The 25,062-nt window shown below is 39.9% G+C and overlaps 1 protein-coding gene across 11 annotated transcripts in view; it reads left to right on the top strand.

The window, feature by feature from the left end:
• Window positions 1-25,062, top strand: part of TENM2 (teneurin transmembrane protein 2) — a 702,758-nt gene that overhangs the window by 182,952 nt on the left and 494,744 nt on the right. For 8 of the 11 annotated variants that reach the window (XM_073010537.1, XM_008015242.3, XM_073010535.1 and 5 more), the window contains exon 1: window positions 780-1,096. The exons of the other annotated variants lie outside the window; for them this stretch is intronic. In XM_073010537.1, the coding sequence (XP_072866638.1) occupies window positions 958-1,096 (139 nt within the window). In that variant the 5' untranslated portion in view covers window positions 780-957. Of the gene's footprint in view, window positions 1-779; window positions 1,097-25,062 lie in introns of those variants that run through there. 11 annotated transcript variants of the gene reach the window in all.

The following is a 25,062-nucleotide window of genomic DNA, read 5'->3' as shown; positions in this document are numbered from 1 at the left end:
AAAAGCCCTACTTTTGGGGTATGCAGACTGCAACTATACTTTCCTTCCAGACATGATGGATAGCTGTTTCTGTTCTTCCCTATCAGAGACTGCACCTTGCATGAGTGTCGGAGAGAGATCTCTGCTTTATTGGCCCTTTGCACGTTAGGAAACACAATAAAAAAAGGTAAAGTGCTTTCCAGTACAGGAAGGAGAAATAATCCCTTTCAAACTTGATCAGATCTATCTCAAGGTAACCGACCAGGAAGGAGAACTGACCCTATTTCACATACAGGTACTTTAAAATAATTTCACAACAGGTAGTTAAAATGTAACTATGCTGTGCTGTCAATCACATCTCGTCCTTCTGGATTTTAACGCTTGTTTTACTTGAGGGAAGATGATATTTGAACATTCTATGGCATCCGTCAACAGGAATGCGCACATGGTTTCAAATAAGGGTTTTCAGCCTTCTGAAACCAATTACTTCTGCCTAAATGGAAATGCCAAAGCAGAGATGTGTCAGCAACTAAGAGAATAATTTTTTTAAAAAAATTAAGTATACACAATGATGCCAGAAAACAACAGAAATTGTGCATTCCTGCACACACCCGTACACACATGCACATGAACAAACCTTTTAAAGAGATATTTAAAAAAAAAAAAAGTCTGTGTCAAACAATGTTAACCCAGAAAGATGCAGAAATGTCAGACACATTACATGGGCAGGACTTGCGGTTGGCATTTGGCTGTCAGCGGGGGAGGCGTCCTCCCCAACTAATTCCTCAGGAACCTCATGCTGAGGCAGTCTACAGGGAAGGGAGCAGAAAGGGAGGAGAGGGAGAGCAGATATTGCCTATTATGTTTTTCCTTCCCAGCTGGAGAAGGCCTCAGCTGTGTCAGACTGGGACTGCTGGTGATTTTCTGTAGTTAGAGGGAAACACAAAAGGAAGAGCAGTCCATTCTCAGCTTACGCTGATGGTGAGCCCACCTCTCCTGATCATTAGCGTTGCTGGCATCATTGAATGCAAGCCAGATCGTCTCTTATGGAGACCCGGCAGTACCTCACCTCAGTCTGTGAGTTTTCTCCATGGGAAGGTTGTGATGGAGTCTCTGGGTAAGGATAATGGATGTGCATGCAGATGGGGCTTTGCAAGGACCTGTCCTCACTGGCAGAGTAGTTGGAGTATTTACTTTAACCCTTCAGTGGGTACCAAGGGAGAGATGAGAGACTAGATGGTGAAACTATTTGATTTTGCACCGCAGCTGTCTTACAGTAGTTGTGAATTCTTCTCACTTAGTCTAATTTCTGATTCCTATCAGGTTGTTGATCTGAATTTTTTCTGCTGCCTTCATGATATCTGCCAGGTATTTCACCAGAAAAAAAATTCTGTGAAAATAGATATAAATATAAAATGGAATTTATTAACTGTAAACATCTGTTAAGTCAAGCATCCTGTGTCTACTGCTGAAATACTCTTTCAAGTGACTCTGTCTGCATCTGTCACATTTTTTTCACCCTCCAGAGACCTATTTGCGGTAGCTCTCTGTGTACTAATGAAAACGTGGGATTGGCTTTACCCTTTATTGTAGCTTGGTGTTAAGACATTTTTAAAATAGGCAAAAGGAAGATAGGGGAAATGATCCATTCTATTAGCTGAATTTTCTTCAAAACGTGGATTAGTCTTGCTGCTTCTATGTGATATTTAGTATGCTGAACAGATTTTTGTGAAACTCCTGGTGTCTTCTGCTGCAGGTGGCTGGGTTTGTTGACAAATCTTCAGGTGTACCATTTGCCTTCAAAGGGCGTGCTGCTGTCTCGTCAATATAAATGGAGTGGTAATAACCTCTCACATTCTAGGGCAATGTATGTTTTACAGAGTATCTTCACTGTATTACTGAGTTGCTCTCATTTTATTATGACATCAGCCTTGTGGGGTAGGTATTCATTCCAATTGTAATTAGCTCCATTTTTTAAACAAGGAAACTCAAGGCAAAAGACTCATCCAGGGCCACACCATTAGAACTGGACATGTTGGTATTTCAACCCATTTCAAGTCTCAAGCTTTGTTTTCTTATGTATATGAACTGTGGGTAGTATAGGCACAATCAAACAGACATGAGTTGCTGTTTCCATGTTGTATTTTATATATCTATATATCTATCTATATCTATATCTATATCTATATCTATATCTATATCCCACTTCCATTTTGCTTCCTTAAGCCACACCAGGCACAGTTATGATGCAGAATGAGTTTAATTGCAGCACACCCCACCTCTCTTTTCTACAGCTCAACCCCACAACACAAGCTCATACACACCCTTCTGTTGCTCCCTTGGCTTAGGAACACGGGTTCCTGAGATGCTATCGGTTCCCCCTCATTTAAGGAGAAAATCATCAGTAGATCTGATAGAGCTAATAATACCTCTCATGAGTCTGGAGAAAACAAAGTGATGGTTCTACACTGGTGTAATTTCATTTACCTCGATCTGTGTAGAAGAGATATGAAGCTCCAGGAGGAAATCCCCTCATCCTTTGAAACCCCACACTTCAATTATCTCAGATGAACAAGGACATGTATCCCCAGAAGCTAGGGAGGACACATGCCCTCGTGGAGACTCTGTGTCTTCTATTTCAACAAGCATAGTATTCTCTCAAGAATCTGCCAACGAGAAACCTTGAGAACTAGGAGCAGCAGCTCACCAAGCACCTAGGAATACATTGTAGGACAATTTAGATAAGCCCCATATGATCCAGGGAGACAAGGTCACCCCTCCCACTCCCACCCCTGGCTTTCCTCCAACCAAAGCCATACCACCAAGCAACTGCATTCAGTGACCAGTTGCACTTGGCCACTGGTTCTTTGGGAGAACACAAGGTGGGTTTTAAACTGCCCTGACATAGACCCCCATGAAATCATGTGAGACATCTCTATTTGGGTTTTCCAAATATGCTTTGGCAGTACTTTCTTATATACACTTTCTTTTTTATTTTTTTGTTATACTTTTTTATTTTATTTTATTTTATTTTTATATTTTTATGTTTTTTTATATTTTTTAAATTATACTTTAAGCTCTGGGGTGCATGTGCAGAACATGCAGGTTTGTTACATAGGTATCCATATGCCATGGTGGTTTGCTGCACCCATCAGCTCATTATCTACATTAGGTATTTCCCCTAATGCTCTCCCTCCCCTTGCCTCCCACCCCCAAGCAGGCCCCACTGTGTGATGTTCCCCTCCCTGTGTCCGCATGTTCTCATTGTTCAACTCCCACTTATAAGTAAGAACATGCAGTGTTTGGTTTTCTGTTCCTGTGTTAGTTTGCTGAGAATGATGGTTTCCAGCTTCATCCATGTCCCTGCAAAGGACATGAACTCATTCTCTTTTTATGACTGCATAATATTCCATGGTGTATATGTGCCAAATTTTCTTTATCCAGTCTGTCATTGATGGGCATTTGGGTTGGTTCCAAGTCTTTGCTATTGTGAATAGTGCTGCAATAAACATACACGTGCATGTGTCTTTATAGCAGAATGATTTACAATCGTTTGGGTATATACCCAGTAATGGGATGGCTGGGTCAAATGGTATTTCTGGTTCTAGATACTTGAGGAATTGCCACACTGTCTTCCACAATGGTTGAACGAATTTACACTCCCACCAACAGTGTAAAAGCGTTCTTATTTCTCCACATCCTTTCCAGTATCTGTTGTTTCCTGACTTTTTAAGGATCGCCATTCTAACTGGCGTGAGATGGTATCTCATTGTGGTTTTGATTTGCATTTCTCTAATCTCATATACCCTTTCTTTTGCTTCAGAAAGAGAGCAAGGGATTTCACATTACAAGAATTTCTTTGTTGGAACAATTTTAATATTCTGAAGTCTTTTTCTTAGAGCATTCAAGTATGCCCTGGTTACCCTGTAGCAGGACAAATGCTCTTCCACCTCAACCACAGTCTGCCTTCATGCATCTGTCAGCACACAAGTGCAAAGTGATGTAGAATACTACCAGAGTTTGCACTGTGGGGTTGTCTTTTATACTCTCCTTTTTAAAGTAATCCTGAAAATCTCTTAGGAAATTGATGGAGGATGGGTTCATTAAACCTCACAATGTCAGAGTTGGAAGGCAGTCTAAATTGTATGTGGTCCTTATAGTCTCATTATGATGACCAAGAAATCAATTCCCAGGGAGGCTGAGATTTGTCCCAGTTTACTATGATGGTGACTGTGCTGCATATTTTCTGTTTGTCCTTCACATTCTTTCAATCCATCAATATCTTGCTCTCTGCCCTGGAAGCCGACCCTATAGACTGGATCTGTGGGTGCTCTATCCTCTAGCTGATGGCTGGATTGGCTCAACAGGAAGAGATCGAAGATCAGAAGATAGAAGTTGGAAGAGATAGAGGCAGGGGCACTTCCTACCAGCTTCCTCCTTGTCACTGTACTATAGCTGGCTGTTTCTCTGTATCTGAGACAGACATTCCCAGGTAGCCCTCTCCATACAGTCTTCTCTTTCTGGATTCCTCTAATCACTTCCACTTTTTTTTAGCCCCAGATCATTGCATGTTAGCTTTTATAAGCATTTGCTAGTTGTTAGGACTCACATTCTGTACATGGAAACATTTATTAGGACTCTGGTTCTGTACGTGGAAAAATTCGCTGATTTTCTTGAGCCGTATACACTGCTACAACTTCTGGTTTCCAGAAACCTTGACCACAACTGTTTAAATAGCCCCTTTATTAAACTCTCTCATATTGCCAAGTTTGGGTGTCATCTGCTTTCATGCTAGAACCTTGATTGATACAGAAACAGCTAAGGCTAAAACTACAGGCCAGTTAGTTCTCCGTCTCCTTAACCCTACTCTATTTGCTTTTCCACCATACTGCTTTTACTATGGATACCTTGATACTTTGAATAAATATATAATCGTTTCATAAACACACAATAATTTTGATAGTAGATAACAGTAGCATGCAGTGGTTAAAAACATAGACTCAACATCTTGGGTTCAAATCCCATTTCTGACACATGCTAGATTATTTAACTAGCAGGTTGCTTAGGGTTCAAATTCCAGTTCTGACACATACTAGATTACTTGGGTTCAAATCCCTGTTCTGACACTAGATTACTTAACTAGCAAGTTGCTTAACTTCCCTGTGTCTCAGTGTCCTCTTTCATAACAATAAAGCTATTGTGGAGATTAAATCATATCAGTTCCTTCAAAGAATTTAGCACATATAAGGGTGTTAAATGTTCATAAGTGCTTAGCACATGGTAAGTGCTCCATAAATGTTAGCTTTTATGAGTGTTTGCTGTTTGTTAGGATTCACATTCTGTACATGGAAACATTTATTAGGACTCTGATTTTGTAAGTGGAAAAATTTTCAGATTTTCTCAAGCCTTGCACGCTGTCATAAAGTTTCATGAGGATAAAGTCATCAGTTCCCAGGATGACTGAAGAGTTACAGGGGAAGTGGGGAGGTGCAGGTAAGTGGGGGTATGTATGAGTCATCACAGGGATGTGAGGAGAGATGGGAAAGGAATGTAGACAACATCATGATGGACAAGCCCGGATGTGCCGGGAAGCTCTAATCCACCTGGGAGGGCTGTGAATCAGCCCCCTTCCAGCAGGGTAGGTGTCCAGTTCCTGGCTGGTTGACCTGGGAGGAGGCCATGGAAGCTGTTGCCCCATCAATCTATTGTTGAGAGATACAGCCATGAGCCTGGATGTTCCTACAAAAATAATGATGCAACAGTTAGTTTACAAAAGTGCTGACAAACCCCACCTGGAGACAGTATTTCTTTAGCTTCAAAGTGTGAAATAAAGTGTGATTTTTTAAAAAAAGCATAGATTCTGTTTTTCAGGTATTGATTCTTTCTTTTGCATATTTGATGAATATTCAGAAATGTGAAATTGACTATACTTGAGCATGATCTTACTTGAGTTTACTAAAGCAGCGGCTATACTCAAGCTCTACATCTCTGGGTAGTCACTATGGGTATTTGGAGAGAGAGCTAAATTTGTGAACTGACTTATTCAGGTAGAATGCTATGCCCAGCTCTTCACTGATTAAAACTCCGCATGGCGCATTTTATCCTCAATGGCTTAGCTCCTGGTCTCCCTAAGGGTGCAATAAATTGTGACTTCTCTTACCTAGAACAAGTTTCTTCTCTCCTATCATTAAATAGGGCACTGTGACATGCCTCTGAAAGAAAGAGAAATTAAGTCATCCTGTCTTTCGTTGTTCCTGATGGTGACAACTCTCTGTTATTACTTTATGTCAGGCAAGGAAAGAATTTAATACACAGTTGGAAGGCATTGGACATAGGAGGAAGTGCTTGGTGCTCTGTGGCCTCTGTGAGTTAGACTTAGGCCCTAACATCCAATTGCAGGCAACCGAGGCTTCTCCCATTTGTTCCCTTTCTCCTTGTTTTCTCTTTTGCCTTTATTAGAATTTTTATTATTGGCCTGATTCTGATCGTTGGTAATTGTCCCTAGAGTGGACAGCCAGTGATTTAGGCAGACTTCTAAATAGGTAAGTGTCAACAACAGGTTCCACAGGCAGCTGCCTTCTTATCGTTGTTGTTGGGTGTTTTTTGTTGTTGTTGTTGTTGTTGTTATTTGTTTGTTTTTTGAGACAGAGTCTCACTCTGTCGCCCAGGCTAGAGTACAATGGCATGATCTCAGCTCACTGCAACCTCTGCCTCCCAGATTTAAGTAATTCTCCTGCCTCAGTCTCCTGAGTAGCAGGGATTATAGGTGCCTGCCACTATGCCTGGCTAATTTTTGTATTTTTAGTAGAGACAGGGTTTCACCATGTTAGTCAGGCTGGTCTTGAACTCCTGACCTCAGGTGATCCTACCACCTTGGCCTCCCAAAGTGCTGGGATTACAGGGGTGAGCCACCGCACCCGGCCTTACTGTTCTGTTCATGTCCTGCTGCAATGTCCATGTCCTTGCCCAACAATGACCCACTAAATGTCTCTGTGGCACAAATGTCCAGGTCTATGGGTGACTAAGATAGTGAGTGAATGCCTTTTCCTATCTAAAGTTGCTGCTTTTCCTCTTCTGTCTTTTGTGAAAATGAATCCTACTCTGAGCAAGCTGTTTAAAAAGGAAGATCATCCTCTTTCTCATCCACCATCTTCACTGCCAGTTTCCTCTCCCCTGCTTAATTTTTTACTTCTACTTTTGTTTTTCCGTGGCACATTTGAGTTTCTAACATGCTGTGTAGTTACTGATTATGTGATTTTCTGTTTGCCTCTACGCATTAACATATAAGCTCGACCAGAGCAGGAAACTTGGTTGTGTTGTTCACTGATCTACCCCATGAACCCAGAATGCTGTCTGATACATGGTAGGCAGAATAAATGAGGAAACAAGTGTCCTGAAGAAGCCACTCCAAGAAATTCTTCAACCTCCAAAAAAGACCCAATATTATATTTCTCCACATTGAGAAATACGGACTGCTATTAGAAAAAAAAAAAAAAATCCTAAAATCATATTCTATCAAAATCTCAAATATCAAAAGGGAAAATATCAAAAGGGAAGTTTTGCTTTCTAACTGATCATTGTTTTAGTTTTAAATTATTAAGTTGAAAGCATAAAATGAAAACCATCAAGTAGCACCTACACAGACCCACAAATGGCTCTGCAGACCATGGAGTGAGGACCATAGGCCTAATGAGAAGTCACAGAATTCATCCCCAGACCTTCCAAGGAAACTGGAATTTCTCACTTCACTCCCCAAGCTTCTGAGAAGCTGTACAGAGCTCTTGTGGCCTTGCCATTCCTCCTCCCATAGACACATTCAGCAATTATCGTGTATCTGCTGAGCCAGAGATGGAAGCACAGAGATAGTGCCAGAAGGGCCACATCCAGCAATATCGCTGACTGAAAAAGTTTTCTCAACTTTGAATCATCGATAAGCTTCAACCAGTGAGCTACAAGTGCCATCAGAACCAGCGCCCCAGCTAGAAAGAATTAAGCAGATGCAGAAGCACTGCCTAACTTGGGGCTAGCCTGAGAAACACATAGTTCTTGATTCTCAGATGACTCTTTGGAAGAAAATCAAAGTGACTAATTTTTAGTCTCTTTCTCTCTCCTCTCTCTCTCATGCATACGTGCATATAAACACACACATGCACGTGCATGGATACACAGCTGTAAGGTTTTCTACAAGTGAGTTAAGAATATACCTGGCTCTTTCGGAGGACAAAAGATCCCCCTCTGCACATCCCCAAAAACCTTTATTTCACTCTTAGGTGTGGGAGAACTTAGGTCTAATCTTCTGCTTTTCAACTGCATAAAGCATCAAAGCTTCTTTATCATGCAGACTAAACTACATTAAGGATCAAAAAGAACACATAACATTTGTGATGGCCAATCGTATTCCAGAGGGATGCTTCCCTCCCTTCCTCTCATTGTTTTTGTCTATTTCTTTTGCCCATGTGCAACCCTGTGTGATTTAAGCAGGTGCTCCAGTCTGCAGTGCTCTGGTTGTCAACTGGCAATGGTGGGGTTAGGCATGAAAAGCCAATTGTAAATATTCTCCCGGTATTGATGTCTGCTTATCAGAAAGGCTTTTGCTGTGCTAGTTCACTTCTGTGCTTAGGCAAAGTCTTTGACAGATTTACCACCACAACGTATTCAATCTTTTATAAAGTAGCATCAGCAAGCAAGGTGTTTTTCCCCTTTCTTTGACCCAGTTTAAAAAAATACTTCATTAAGTTTACATAGAGGTTGCAAGGCAATCAAGATTCCTCCTACAGGAGTGGCCAGAAGAATTTCTACAAGTCCTCTACATCTTCACCTCCAAAAGCTGCTGTCTTTGGGGCTACAGAACAGCTGCCATGTGCAGGAAATACTTTACCAAAATTCAATTGAACTGTCAGACTTTTTTTTTCCCACCCTTTGTTCCTTTTCCATTATCACTGATTATCCAGCTTATAAATTCCCCGTTCACACTTTCTCTTTGACCTGACTTCTCCCTGTAGAGCAATTCCGGAAACCGGGACTGTGGCCCTAATGCACACACTATTAAATATTGGCACTCAAAGTCACAAGAGTGTATTCCAGCTCTCTTGCTGAAGGCAGCTGGTGCAAGGCTCACTGCTTAGAGAAAAATGTGGTGAAAGCAAGTGAATGCTTTAAAAGATCTTTTAAGAAGCAATACTTGGGATACCTTGGTTCATGTTCCATCCTGTCTGGTGTGGTCCTTTTATTTCTTACCTATGTGGACCATAGAGAGCACAACTTTTACCAAGAGGCTTTTCCTAGTTCACAAGTCTAAATCATTTCATTCTTGCACGTTAGATTCTTTATGCTGAGAGTTTCAAATGGCAGCCTCAAGCTCCCAAGCAATCAGCAAATGTCAAATGTCCCCAAGCACCACAACCAGCTGAGATACTGAGCCACTGCCTGCTGAATGAAAATTGTATTATTAGTAGTATAATGTTTCTGGTGGGGCGGGGAATAGGAAAGTCAAAGAAAAGAAAAAAAGTTGCTGTTCACAGACACAAGCACAATTGTCTTCAATTGCCCAGCATTGTCTAAGAACCAAAGTCATTCTAACATCAAATCTGGGGAGAGTTTGCTAACTTCATTACCACTCATGCCTTGAATAAATGATAAATGGCAGTGCACGCTTCTAACTTTTCATGAATTTGTTTTAATACCTAGAATTTTTCTTCTGGGTAGGCTGAACTTCCCTCACTTTAAATTGTCTGTTTACTTTAATTAAGCCTTCCTCCGGCTCTCCAACTTGTTGAGCTTGACAAGCATTAATTTATAGTGAGCATTTTTTTTTCCTTTCTTTCTTTTATTTTTTCAACTTTAGCCCTCTCATCCTTGCCTGGCAAAGAAGCCAATGAGTAACTGACAAGCAACTTATTACTAATCCCAGCTTTCTTCGTGGGAAGGTGTCTCAATCAATACAAGTCAGAATTTCCAAGCCACTCCTGCTGATAGTCTGCATTGCGTGTCTCTGTGTTGGCTTCTTAGCGTAGGCATCTCAGATAGGATCTGGCAGACAGGGAGATGCTGAAAAATTCTCAACTTAGCATTCCAGCTGTGGCAAGGAGAAAAAATATATATATTGTTAGGGGTAAATTTGGGAGACTGCTGAGTCTTCCCTCCACTGCTTATACCCCAATTTTAAGCTACATGCTGCTATCCGTTCTTTATGTCCTAGTCCAGATTTGACTTCTGAAAATTTTTCAGTGACCCTCCCTTTCCCCCTGCCACCCACAGTTAAGTAAGGTTTCTCATCCCTGCTCTGAGAACGCCATCTGTTTTTTCCATCATAGTGCTTCTTATATCCTATTTAAATTAACTTAGCAATTTAATTTAAATTGACTAGATTGTCAGCTCTCCAAGGAGCAAGAAAGCCTGTCTTATTGTCATATCTCACCTGGCAAATCGTAGCTTCTCAAGAAAGAGACCTCTATTGAATGTGATTTGTAAGCTCTGTGATCTGGAAGCTAGAGAGAGCTCCCACTCTTGCCTTTGTGTTTCAGACAGTGCATTGAGTTACACATGGCAAATTTACCTGCCTCTTTAGATCAAAATAGAGCGCATTCTTAGGTGGAACCGCGGCACTTGGAGATGGTGGGCCGGTGAGGATTGACTCTTTACTGTCTCCAGTCTATCACCCGCATGCAGAGAAGATCAGGGCCAAGATGCATATTTACGATCTCTGAATGAATGTGCCTTCCTTACCTGCCCACGGGGAGCTCTCCCCTGAGTCTCCCCTCTGCCAGCCACACTCCTGTGCTCTGATGGATGGAGCTGACTGGGCAAATTGCTATGCTGATGAACTGCTCAGCTACCTGAGCAAATGTTCCAGAGAGATCTCCAGGGATATACCACATTTTAGAGAAGGATTCATCCCAGCCTGGGGTGAGCCTTTTAGCCCTTAGCAAGCTGAGTATGGTGGGGTAAGGAAGATGAAAGGACTACAGTCTCAGTGCTCACTTTTCTGCAACCTGAGTGCCTGTCTTTGGGCTGGCGAGAAGCCTTATTGCGTTTTTCACTCCTCCCAGAAAGTTATTCAAATTGAGACCTAGAGGTCTGGGTGTCACTGTGCTCACTGAAAGAGCAAAATCAAGAAGCTGAACGGAAAGCACTTAAAGGGAGGATGCATTACCTTAAAATATGCAGATGGAAAACTGACATTATTGTCAATGTCAGAAGTCACCTTTCTGAGTAAACATTTACCTCTGGGCAAATGCTGGGATGTGCTTCTTTCCATTTACAAATGACTGGGTATGCAAATGCAGGGGGTTAGAGTTGCGCCCCAGAATGTGGAGTTGTCTTCTTTCATATATCCATAATGAAGAACATGCAGGAATCTGTCAAAAAAGGCATCATGGGCTTGATTTGTACCTTCTGAATAAAGGGGATTTCAGTGTTAAATCTGCCAGCTGGTTTTGTGCCTAAGTATTACATCAGTCTCTTGTATGATCTTGCATCCTGTGTAAAATGCAATATTTTGGCCTAATGGGCAGGATTAGCACGAGCTGGGAAGCCATAAATGAAAGTTTCTTGTTTCTAGAGAGCAAGTTAGAGCTTTTATATTATCTGCCGTGGAGCTCGGTGAATTTAAATGTATCTCTTGGGCTTTGGTAATATTCGTGTTAATGTCAAAATTGATCCCATTGTTATTGAGATGTGTGGTTTTTTCAGGCTGAAGATGCACAGAGCCTGTTGCCAGGGCTGATGAATATATGCACAGGACACATTCTTTCTAGCCGTTTCTCAGAACCGAGTGATGTTCTCATGTTATCATGGTGCCTGCTACCGTATTCTCTTCACAGGTCTGCATTTTTCTGTAAATCACTTGTAAACTTAATTGATATGTATTGAAAACCTACTGTGTGTCCGGCACTTTGTTTGACTCTGGGGATCAAGCAAACACTGTTGCAACAGTGGGCAAGATCTGGGCTCTTTTTCCATAGGATTTATCCCTAGAAACAGAGAGAGGGAGAAACAATAAAATAAATGAACAAGTAAAATATTATAACTGAATATTTATGTTAGTGTTATGTGGAAAAAGAGCAGGAAGAGAGAAGAAATCACGATGAGTGGAGCCACTGGAACAACTGACGACCAGGTGGTATTTAAGCTCAGACAGGGTGAGGCGAAGCTCACTTTGAAAATAGAGAGGGAAAGAGCTTTCATGGCAAAGGGATTAATATGTGCAAAGATTCTAACGTAGGGAAAAATTTTACATATTTAGAGCATTAAATGGAGCTAAGCATATCTAGCACAAAACAAGGGGACACAGTGGGATGATATGGAATTAAAGAGATTCCTGCAAATAACAGATCACATAGGGCATTGTAGCCATGGCAGAGTTTATCATTTTATCAAAAGTGCAATTAGAAGCCATAGAAGGATGTTTCTTAGTTCAGTTTCTGTCTTTACAAAGTATATTTTTACATCCATTCGAATGGCTATTATCAAAAGAATTTAAAAATAGGAAATAAGTGTTTGCAAGGATATGGAGAAAGTAGAACCTTTGACCAGGTGTGATGGCTCACGCCTGTAATCCCAGCATTTGGGGAGGCTGAGACGGGCAGATCACCTGAGGTCAGGAGTTTGAGACCAGCCTGGCCAACATGGTGAAACCCCATCTCTACTAAAAATACAAAAAAATTAGCTGGGTGTTGTGGTGCACGCCTGTAATTCCAGCTACTTGGGAGGCTGAGGCAGGAGAATCGCTTAAACCCAGGAGGTGGAGGTTGCAGTGAGCCAAGATCGTGCCACTGCACTCCAACCTGGGAGACAGAGTGAGACTCTATCTTGAAAAACAAACAAACAACAACAACAACAAAAACTAGAACCCTTAATCATAGCTGATGGGAATATAAAATGATATCATTGCTGTGGAAAACAGTATGGTGGTTCCTCAAAACACTAAACGTACAATTACCATATGATCCAAATCCACTTCTGTATGTATACTGTATGTCAAAATGAAAAGCAAAGACTCAGACAGATACTTGTACACCCATGTTCATAGCAACTTTATTCACAATAGCCAAAAGATGGAAGCAACCCAAATGTTGGTCAACAGATGATAGAATACACGAATGTGGCATCCACATACCACAAAATATTATTCAATCCTAAAAAGGAAGGCAATTCTGACACATACTGCAACATGGATGAACCTTGATGATATTATGCCAATTGCAAAAAACCAGACATGAAATGACAAATATTGTATGATTCTACTTAAATGAGACATCTTAGAGCAGTGAGATTCATTGACATAGAAGATAAAATGGTGGTTACCAAGGACTAGAGAAATGATGGACTGCAGGGTTACTGTTTAATGGGTATGGAGTTTTGGTTTGAAAAGACAAAAGAGTTCTGGAGATGGGTGGTGATAATGGCTGCCCAATAGTGTGAATGTACTTAATGCCATTGAATTGTACACCTAAATATGATTAGAAATATAAATCTTACATATACTTTAACACAATAGAAGAAAATCACCATATTTTATGCTAGATAGAAAGGAAGCAAAAGAATAATAGCAAAAAGAGAAGAGACTACTGCTCTAGTTTATTATTAAGACTATGATCATTTAGTGGCAATAGAGAGGCAGAGAATCTCAGGATTTAAAACATTTTAGAGGAAGAGGCTACAGGACTTACTTGTGGATCATATTCCAGTTATTTGTAGTTTGAACTCTGATACACTTGAAGTCTGTAGACCACACTTGTGGGGGTAAAAGACTGGCAAAATCCCTTTGACTGGCAGATGTGTTTAAGCTTGATGTCTTGGTGCATGACAAGGAAAGCTTTATTTTTAAACTCTTCAGTACTCTTGGATGGAGTATGGGAGCTATTGCTGTTGACATGTGAATATTTGCCTGCACTGTCATACAGCAGTCATATGCTCGGTGTGAATGTGGCTTGTCTTGAGATTTGCAGTGATAACTAGCATGTGGCTAGAGTTGTTCATTCTCTCCCTTATTAGTAATGCACGTCTTCCATTAGCATATGCAACTAACTACTCCCGTTCCCCTGTGCTGTGTCGACATTCATTGTAATGATTTATTATCCAAGCTAAATAACCCTCAATATGAAACAACAAACATGCCTATGTTTGTGTTTTCCATTGGTTTTGTTTTCCCTTTCTTGCTTCCACATAAATAGATAGTTCTTTATGTGATAATTGCATGCTATAGAAATAAGCAATGGGAAAGCCCACTAGAAAGGTTAAGAATGTTGGTAAGGTTTATTTTTAAACAATTGAACATCCACCAAACTTAGTGACATCCCCGATTAGTGCCTTGGAATTTTTAAAAAATATGTAGATTATTAGGAAAATGTTTGTTATGTGCAAACACTCCATATAAGACTTAATGATCTATGAAAGGGCCACATTTGGGCTTCCTGTGGAGCCTCCAAAGCCCTAGAAGCCTTGTTTTATTTATTTGGGATGTTTCCAGGATGATCTCAACCATCAGGAGCACATAATGGTTATGAAGTGGTAAAGAGTGGTGGTGGAGATCCGAGCTCTTAAGTTAGACTGCCTGAATTTATATCCCAGCAAAGCCACTGACTGTTGACCTGGGAGGATTTACTTACTTACTGAGCCTCAGTGTCCCTCTTCTATAAAATGGAAAGATTAGCCATGCCTTTCTCATGAGATTCTTGTGATGATTAAGTAAGATAATAAATGTAAAGCTCTTGCAACAATACGTATCTTAGAGTAAGTTCTCAATAAAGGTTAGCTGTTATTATCATCAGTGAACTGCAAATAATATTCTCATAAGAAAGACATTATATATGAAAAGAAATAGGTATGGAAATATATAAAAAGATGAAGAGATAAATGTATACATAGAGGTCATTACTTGTGTGAATATGTACATAAAACAGTGAAATTAGTGTGGAGATTGCCTTACAGTTTATGGAATGTTTGGTGTTCGTGAAGATTTGGTAGTATTTTGCCCCATTCAACAGAGACTCGAAATCTTCACCCATAAGTAATTTGATGTTATTTCAAAGGCACATCCTCATTCACTCTGGTCATTTTATTTTTTACTGAATGTATGTAGTTACATTTTAATCACTGTGATTACATTTAACATCATTTTGGACATTGGGGCCTTTTCATTGGCTAATGATAATTTCTGTATGTTAACATCACAGAAAACCAATTGCATTATATTTTATCCAGTTAAATTACCTTACCTGACTTACTATGGCAGTTTTGTTTTCTTTGTTTTTCTGTCCAGTTGCCACTTAAAAACTAACCCGGTTATTCTTGCCGCAGGTTTTTCCCCAATAGAAAATTGTTATTGATGTTTTGTAAATATCATATTCTATTCAAAGGTAAAAGGCTTCTTCAACTTCCCATTTTTCCTGTGATTTTTTTTCTATATTATGTCTGCAAGTCAACACTCCTGGGCTCAATTAAAATATGTATTTAGCCACTGGATTTGCAGAGAAATGATCAAACTTGAATACTAATACCCGGGCTATTGCCTATGAATACAAGGATTGTGTCCATTGTGGCATGGCTTTCAAGACAATGGCCAGTGAACCCAGGATGCCTGTGGGATTATTAGAGCTTGGTGTGGGTCTAAACCTGAAGTTTGCTAGTTTTTTTTCCCCAGTAAAGACAGACTTTGTTGTTCACTAAATTCACAATTGTATGGCTAGAATGTTCACATGAGAAATTCAAAGCCACTTTCTATCTTTCCAGTGTCTAGTGATCCCATCTGCCAGAAGTTTATTTTCCCAACATGTGCTCCAAGGACTAACACATTGCATCAGGATAGCACTAATATTTGTTGAGTTCTTACTATGTGTCAAGCCCTCCAATCCTGGCTGTGGAAAGAATGATGAACAAAGGTAGGCACCGCCCCTACCTCATGGAGAATCCATTCAATGGATTGGAAGAGGGAGTGATGTAGTCATGGGAATCAACTGGGCAGAACAGTAAAGGCTTAGTGATTAAGAATGAGTATTCCAGACAAAGGAAAGCAGGATATACATGATTCTACGGCAAGTTAGAACATGGACAGGTGGGAAACGGAGAGAAGTTATGGATAGCTGCAGCAAAGGAAAGCAAGGTCCAAAGTGATTCTGGAGAAGCAATAAGACCCAGTCTACCTAGGCAATGTTAGGAGCTTTGTATTGACTTTTTATACCAACCTTAGTACCATAATAGGTACTATTGATATTCTTATTCCAATGTTTAAGCAAAAGTGGTAAACTAACTTCATTCCTTACCTAGGAAGTGGCAGATGCGGAATTTGAACCAGAACTTGCTCTGGTAACCAACATATTGCACTTCCTCTGTAAGATAAATGCCTAACATTTTTAAGGAGTTTTGACTCACAGCGTTATTATCCAGTGTCAATGTGGTCTTTCTATAGGGTCTGTTACATAAGTCTGCCATTGGTTTGCTTTTCATTAAAAAGAAATCAAACTAACTGCTAGAAGAGTAAACGGGATCCAACACAGTACACTTCTAAACAGCTTTGGTTATCTGTACACTGAATCCTGGGTCTCTAAGACTCAGAGGGAAGCTTACAATGAGGGTTTGAGGGCTGTTGGTCCCACTGGGCAGGACTATGGCTGAGAGAGGATAGTACAGCTTTCTTAGCGGTTTCCAAGTTGTAAAGCCCAAAATTAGAATTTAAAGAAGGCAAAAATTGGATATCAGAAAAAGTTTCAATGCACTTAAGGAATAAAAATAACTTTCTGAGATTTAATACAAAGAGAAGGAAGAGAATAAAAGAAGAAAGGAGAAGAAAGGAGAGGGGAGAGAAAAGAGAAAAAGAGAGCAACATCATTACATTATAAGGCTACTTCAGTGGGTCTCTCTCTATCTCTCTCTCAACTTTTAGTTTGAAGCTAAACACTTGATAGATTAGCCCAGCAGTAAAGGAAATGTCCTCTTTTATGTGTGAAAGCTTGGTAATTGCTGCAGAAAGATACTTAGTGGCTCCTAATATTCATATAATCAGATTAGTTTTGAATCCTACCTCAGCAGAGGATGTTGGAATAATCCAATTCATGCCTGTTTACCTTGTCTGTGTGTTCACTTATTTTTCTAGTTATTTTATCCTTTCTGTTGGACTCAGTAGGTGCTAGCAACAAAGCTACCCCAGTATCTTGAATTCCTTCAAGTACTAATTCAAAAAGGAAGGAAAAATAGTAGATTTAAATGTTTGAGGAGGAGTAGGGTTTTTTTTGTTATTTGTTTTTGCTTGTTTGTTCCTTTGCATTCTTGGTAACAATTGAAACAATTCTATGGCTCTCATCCTATGTTACTAAAATTTTGTTGGGCAGTTAACATCTCAATTCATAGGCAACTGTCTCATGACCAATCCTCTCTGAGCTTTGAACATATGGCTGCATCTGATGGCTTCACTGATTTCACCAGGGAGAGTTTTAGAAGATCTCTATTTGAGGGGGCAGCCATTACACAGATGAGTGATACACTGCTGGAATTAATTATTGCTTGCCAAGTTTAAGGATTGATTCATTCTAAACTCAGAGCCAAAAACTCATCTTAAAGCTGAAATGTTTTTGATTCACTGGGTCCAGCTCCTCTTCACAGACCCTCTAACCTAGTGCCATGTGTGTTTTGCTGTTAACAGTGAACTACGTATCTGAATGCCCTAGTTTGAAATGCACTTTCTAATTATATAAATATGGTGGCCATACAGTACCTGGGACTCATAATTAAGGATGATCTTACCTTGCAACTCCAGGCTTCCTTTTTTTTTCCTGTGAAAGCTTCCTTTCTTCCTGAAATGAAAGTGGCATTTCAGCCATCTGTTGTGGGCTGCTGTCAATAAAAGAATCCAATCACATTTTACCCACATGATTCTGCATGAATAATAAACTTGGTCTTTATAAATTAATGTGTGTTCCCTGAAATTTAGGAGTGGCCTTCAAAATTTCTGAACTTTCCTAAGATGAATACCACTTGAGAAAAATAATATATCAAAAATATTATAATAATTGCTGGAATTTAATGGAGAAAAGTGGCAGAGATTATGGGTGAAAGCTGCAGGTCAGTCTTGGAAATCTACCTGAAAGCATGTCAGTTGGGTGAGCTTTTTTCCCTGACGAATGTATCACTGTCAGGACATCACACTTATGGCTTGATTAGCTTTTTTAGGCAGCATGGCTCTCTATTCATTTTGGAAGTTATCCCAGTGGGCAGTCTCCTAGGTTTCCCTGGGGAAAGGGTACAGGCCAGCGTCTCTCATTTTATGTTAGGACTTTGAAGTCTGACGTTTTCAATTACATACCAGGCCCGACATTTTCTTTGAATAAAACACTTACCAAGTATCAGACCCACATTTTTTTTTGCAGTTTATAATACAAAAAGCACCCTATTAATAGTTTTCTTCGTATAGATTGTCACCATGCCAAGTTTAAGCACCTATAATAGCCAGGTTTGCATGTTAAATAGAATCAGTATTCTATTAACCAGAAGAACAAATAAAACCATTCTCAGTTTTCCATATATTTAACCTCCTTGAAACTACTGACAGGTCTTTTATTTTGGAAGTATATTTTACAGGGAAGGAGACTTCCTAAATATGATTTAATTCTTTTCTTTTCTCCAGAGAAATAGGATTTAAAACTTTGTGCTTGTACCCTCCAGAAATGGCTCAACCAAACAGAGTCAAAATATCAGAGCAGTGAAAAAAGATGCTATATTGTTTCAGACTCAAGATCTGTCTCTTGTGATAAAGAGATTTAAATTCTCACTATTCACCAAGGAAGAGCCAATCTGAGCCATGGAATATATTGAAATGATAGAATGCTTTCAAGTTTAGCATTTTTTGTGTGTGTGCTCCATGGTTGAAAATTCTGTTGGAGAAATATGGTTAGACTATTTTGACAATCTTTAACCTGCTTAAATTGGATTTTTTAAAGTGCACAAATTGATGTTCTGCCTACTTGGAGAATGTTTTAAAGATATCAAGACTTCAAAGAAAAACAGTGAGAGTAAATCAGATGCAAACATCCCTGTATCCATCCTAGCAAAATTAGTTTAGTATTTCCTAGGGCAATGCTAAATTAGAATGATGCTCAGGCATTAGGGCAAGTACCACTGGTAATCATCGTTTTTGTTATGGGGTGGGGGGTGGCTGAGAAAAGAAAATATCTTTTCCTATCTTGTAGGAATCACTAAATGACATCAACTTCGTATATATTTTCTAAGGATACAATTGAGAATTCTTAGTGTCCCTGCTACTGTCACGGATAATTGTGTCATTTTCAAGTCTCTTGGAATTTAGGGTGTTAGGTGGCCTTTCTTACCCTTGTTGCTCCTTCCTGTCCTGCTATTTGGTCATCAAATACCATTCTCTCTCTTACTGCAGGGTAAATTAGGTCCTGAAAATGGCAATGAGTATTAGACATGATTTCGGCTCCAGAAGCTGAAAGCATTTTTTTTTAAATGAAGCCAGAGAGATGGAGTGATCTGCTTGATAATAAAGCTTAGCTTTAATGCCAGCTCCATGCTGTTACAGCATATTACTAAACAGCAAGAACTGTGGCACAGATGTTGTGGCGGCCATATTTTACACCATCCAAAAGGTCATGTCGCTTGTTATTACATTCAGAATCAATATTAAGTGAGCGTTCCAAATTTCAGCTGTCAGTTGAATTTATTGCTGCAAACCAAAGCTGAAGGGTTCTCGACTGTGATTCAAGCAAGCTAACAAATTAACTAATATAAGGGCACGCCTAGAAGATGCAGGTGACCCACATGCCAACAGCAAAAGCTTGGTTCTTACATTGCTGCAAGAAAGAGCTGCTCCAGCTGCCAACCAGAAACAACTGTCATCTCAATAATAAAAGGGAGGAAGAAAGGAAGGAAAGAAGGGAGGGAGGGAGCAAGGAAGGGAGGGAGGGAGGGAGGGAGGGAAGGAGGAAGGAAGAAAGGAAGGAAGGAAAATTAATTCTCAGGTGGAGTTAATTCAGGTGGATGAGATATCCTGAAGGCAGCTTCTTGAGATAAAGTATGATGTATGCATATCTATCTCACAATGCTCAAGATCACAGTTAGCACCCCTTAGAGATTACTTGCATTGCCAAATTAGTCCAAAGATCTGGCCACCTACCCTTACTCCATGGTCTTCTTTAGACCTAGACATGGATACACTGACCCAGGTGCTAATCGGACTACCCTTTTCATCTCACCATGTGTCATCGCAACAGCTACATTAGGGAGAGTCTTTCTTATAATCAACTCTAGAAAAGGTACACAAATATCTAATAGATGAACATCCATTACATCCATTTAATTCATACATGGATACCCCTAGGTGGTCTAAGATGGTTTATTAAAGGGAATTTGAGAATTCCAAGTTAATGAGAAGAAACTATAGGTAATATCCAAACACTAGGTCAAGAGGGGATGACAAAGTCTCAGAAATGCCCTACCAATGTATTCTGTGCAGAATGGTGGATGAGGAGGAATTTCGAGGACTGTCAGCAGCAAGCCTGAGTCCCCATGCCCATGATTTTCTCTGAAATAATTCTCAAAACATCTCCTTAAAACTGTCTATGTCCATGATAAATTCCCTCCAGTGCATCTGTTGAGACAGTGAGTGTTGCCCAATTTGCAAGTGGTCCAGGGAATGGGCTGGGGCTTCTTTGGGTATGAGATTTTTTCTTTCTTTTTCTTTTATTCTTTTTTTTTTTTTTTTTTTTTTTGAGACTGAGTCTTGCTCTGTCGCCCAGGTTGGAGTGCAGTGGCACGATCTCGGCTCACTGCAAGCTCTGCCTCTGGGGTTCAAGCCATTCTCCTCCCTCAGCCTACCGAGTAGCTGGGACTATAGGCACCCGCCACCACACCTGGCTAATTTTTTGTATATTTAGTAAAGATGGGGTTTCACCATGTTAGCCAGAGTGGTCTCCATCTCCTGACCTCGTGATCCGCCCACCTCGGCCTCCCAAAGTGCTGGGATTACAGGCATGAGCCACCGCCTCTGGCCTATTTTTCTTTTTTTGAGATGCACTTTCACTATTGTTGCCCAGGCTGGAGTGCAATGGCACAATCTCAGCTCACCGCAACCTCCATCTCCCAGGTTCAAGCAGTTCTCCTACCTCAGCCTCCCAGGTAGCTGGGGTTACAGGCATGCGCCACCACACCCAGCTAATTTTGTATTTTTAGTAGAGACAGGGTTTCTCCATGTTCGCCAGGCTGGTCTTGAACTCCCGACCTCAGGTAATCTGCCCAATTCGGCCTCCCAAGGTGCTGGGATTACAGGCGTGAGCCACTGTGCCCGGCCAGGATGTGAGATCTTACAAGACCACCTTGCAAGAAGTAAGCAGGAGGAAACTGTCGGATAAAATTTCTCTCTTAAGAATTTCCCATCACAGTTGGAAAAAAATATCCTGAGATTTTACAGATAAATAAGTCTCCAAACTGCTGGTAACGCAGAACTAGGTTTAACTGGGACCCTCAGCTTCCTGACAAAATAGTACTTGCTTTTTGGTATTGACTCTTATTCTGCCTTCTGTTACAAATGCCAGTTATAATTTTTAATTGACTTTACTAGAAGTGTTTAGGAAAAAAAAGTCTGTAATTCTAGTAAATAAGTACTTCAGTCAAGGACTATTCATTATTCAAGATTCAATAAACATTTTCTGAGTACCTACTCTGGGCACATTCTGTGTTCAGTGTTCTGGGATTAAAAAAAATAAACAAGACATGGTCTCTATTCTCAGAGACTGGGAGAGAAACAGGCATATACAAGAGAATACAATGCAGTGTAGCCAGATGCAGTTTAAAATTCTGTTACCTTAGACCCAGCAGGTTTATTTCTAGGAATTTATCCAGAGAAACAGTGTGCAAAATTGTGTTTAAATGAATGTTAATTGTATCGTGGTGACTGGCAGCTAAGTAGGTGCTCAATGACTGTTTATTGAGTAAATAAATATTATTTTGAACCATTTTCAAGAGCAGAAATGTGAAATTCTAAATGTAAAACAAAGAGGATTGGTTAAATAGGACATCTACAAGTAAAATACTTTGGAGGAATAAATATTTGTGAAGAATATTTAATGGCGTTAAAATGAGTTCCTAAATATATTGTTAAGTGAAAGAAGCTTGCAAATTAATATATGAATTATGATTGTGGGCCCGTGAAAGGGAAAAAAAATCCACACACACAGAGGAGAGAAGCACTCTTATCCTATATGACTAAATCAAGTGATAGTTTGACTAAAAAAGTAAAGCAAGGGGTCATAAAATTCAGACTATATGTATCAAATGTTTTAACTTAAATATAGAAAAACAGGCTAGGCATGGTGGCTCATGCCTGTAATCCCAGCACTTTGGGAGGCCAAGGCAGGTGGATTGCTTGAGTCCAGGAGTTCAGGACCAACCTGGGCAGCATGGCAAAACCCCATCTCTACAAAAAATATGAAATTAGCTGAGTGTGGTGGCGTATGCCTGTAGTCCCAGCTACTTGGGGTCTGAAGTGGGAAGACTGCTTGAGCCTGGGAGGTCAAGGCTGCAGTTAGCCATGGTCGCACCACTGCACTCCAGCTTGGGTAACAGCTGAGACCCTGTCTGAAAAAATATATATAAATATATGTATAAATATATATTTATATATTTTTTTTCATTAACCTTATGCTACACTGATCTTAAGGGGCAGGGCCAACCTTTCTCTTTGAGTGTGGGATTGTTTCTTGCATAAACCACTCCCATTAGGCAGCATCTATGATTTTCTATTTTGCTTCTTTAAAATAGAGCAAGAAATGAAAAGACTTACAAAGAAGTCTGAATCCTGACTCCTTCTAGATGTTTACATGTTCCCCATCATTTTTTTCCAGTTGTATCCATACCTAATTTGACAGCATTGTTTGTAGCAATTTGCATGCATTGCATTTTTTTCAAAAGACTGAACTTAAGAAAACACTTTGTTTTTACACTATTTTATGAGTTCATGCTATATTTAACTGAATTGTGAAATTAGATTATAACAAAACTGGCATAAATAAGTTTGAGAATAAACACAATTTATAGGAGTAGAAGGGGGAGGGTTATTAAAGACTGGCCTACAAGCTGCATGCTGTGCATATGTTTATATGTTTTACAGAGGGGACAGAGAGTGTGAACTAATCTAAGTCAACCAAATGAAAGTCCACTGAGGCAGCTTTGGGTGTGTACATTAGCAAAGGAGAGAGAAGACAGCAATGGAAAGAATGGAATCTCAATGTTGATAGTGCTTATCTCTGGAAGGGGAAATTATGATGGATTTGTATTCTTTTTCTCTTTTCCTATATTATTTAAACTCATTACAATGAATAAGTATACTTTCAAAAGCAAATTATTCATTTAATCAATTTATTTTTAATAAATAGGTACTAAAAATAAAAGATGTAATGTGCCTAGCACTGTGCTATTTGATACAATCAGTGTTTGGGAGGTGGAACGACGTATTTGTTAGCAATGCTCTCTTTGTGTTTGGATTCCCTGGCCTTGAATCTCAGTCCTGGCACATTTTACATGTATGATTTTGAGAAAGTTCACTTAAAATTCTCTATAGTGTCCCAGTCTGTATAACTGCAAAATAGAGATAATAGTAACAGTGCCTAACAGCCAGGGTTGTTGTGAAGATCAAATAAAGCATATAAAAATCTTAGAAGAGCATGTGATATGTTAAGTGCTTATATGTTAGCTAGGTCTTGTTTACTATTATTTTTCTTATGTCAGCAAGGGGCTTAGTTTCTAAATAGTGAGCCAAAGCTTAGCTCTTCATGTCATTCACAGAAAAAAAAAAATGCAAGTAAGTAAATTATTAAGTGACAGCGTGTATGTGGTTGTCCAGATTCTGTGGGATACGGGCTGGCAAATTATAGTCCATGAGCCATCTAACCACCAGTTGCCTGTTTTTGTAAATAATGTTTTCTTGGAACATAGCCATGTCATTCATTTATTATCTGGTCCTGGCTGCTTCGTTGCTGCCACAGTGGACGTTGCTCCTGGCTGCTTAGTTGCACCACATGGACTGCAAAAGGTAAAATATTTACTATCTAGACTTTTCTAGAAAATGTGTGCTGGCCCTGCTGCAAGGGATCCATCAAGGTAGTCTCCTTGTGGGCTACAGTAAAAAGAGAAAGCTTGGTGAGCTAAAGAAGATTTGAAGAGGTGGGAGGAAAGAAAACCCTGAGATATGAATCCACATCATGGATGCATGGATTCTGCTGAAACCAACAAGAGCCATTTATGTGGAGGAGAAGTGTTCTGAAAGAAGAAAAAGTTTGGCCAAGTAGGGTAGGAATTAATATGAAGAACTTTCTTGACAGCAACAAAGGTATTTTAGGTCTAGTGTGTTGGGCAGTGGAACCATTACAGGTTGTTGAACAGGACAAATGCACACAGAGCATGGCTTAAAGGAGATTATATGACAGTGGTGCGCACAGGGATGGTAAACTTATAACCGGAGAGTAACTCAGTACTTGCTAGAGTCATATGGTTGTGAGAAAACAGGGTTTCAGCAAGAGTGTTGGTGGGAGGGGATAGAAAATTAAGTTCCGTATAGTCCTTTAATCCTTATAAGAATGATTTCCCACAGTCACAAAGCAAACACTTGGGGGTCTTCCCTAGGAATAAGTACAGTAGTATATAGTCAACAGCAAAATTTATCATTGTGAGCAGTATTGTTAGCACAATTTTTCCTACAAAAGGAATTAAAATAATAACTATAAAATGGGATACTGGGTGAAATGTAGAATAGGCTCATGATGCCTTTCTTTGAAAGTCGTGTGTGTGTGTGTGTGTGTGTGTGTGTGTGTGTGTGTGTGTGTGACTCCACAAGTTTTAGTTTGGGGAAGCAACCTGAAAACTATCTTACTCCATCAGGATGCCTTCTGTAATGGTAAGATCTTACCTTGCCAGTTGTCAACGTCTGATCTGACTTGCTCTCAACTTAGCCCTTGGCTAATGGTGTAAGCAGCATTAGCACATATCAGGCTGTCACCCAGAGTTCAGAGTTTCTTTAAAGTCCTTTATTGTGGTACAGAACATCATGATGGCAATGAGGTGGAAGGAAGAAAATTTTCA

Source organism: Chlorocebus sabaeus, chromosome 23 (genome assembly GCF_047675955.1).
Source record: "Chlorocebus sabaeus isolate Y175 chromosome 23, mChlSab1.0.hap1, whole genome shotgun sequence".
In the NCBI taxonomy this organism is placed as follows: domain Eukaryota; kingdom Metazoa; phylum Chordata; class Mammalia; order Primates; family Cercopithecidae; genus Chlorocebus; species Chlorocebus sabaeus.
The sequence above is the reverse complement of the archived record's forward strand: the minus strand, read 5'-3'. Positions and strand labels throughout refer to the sequence as shown.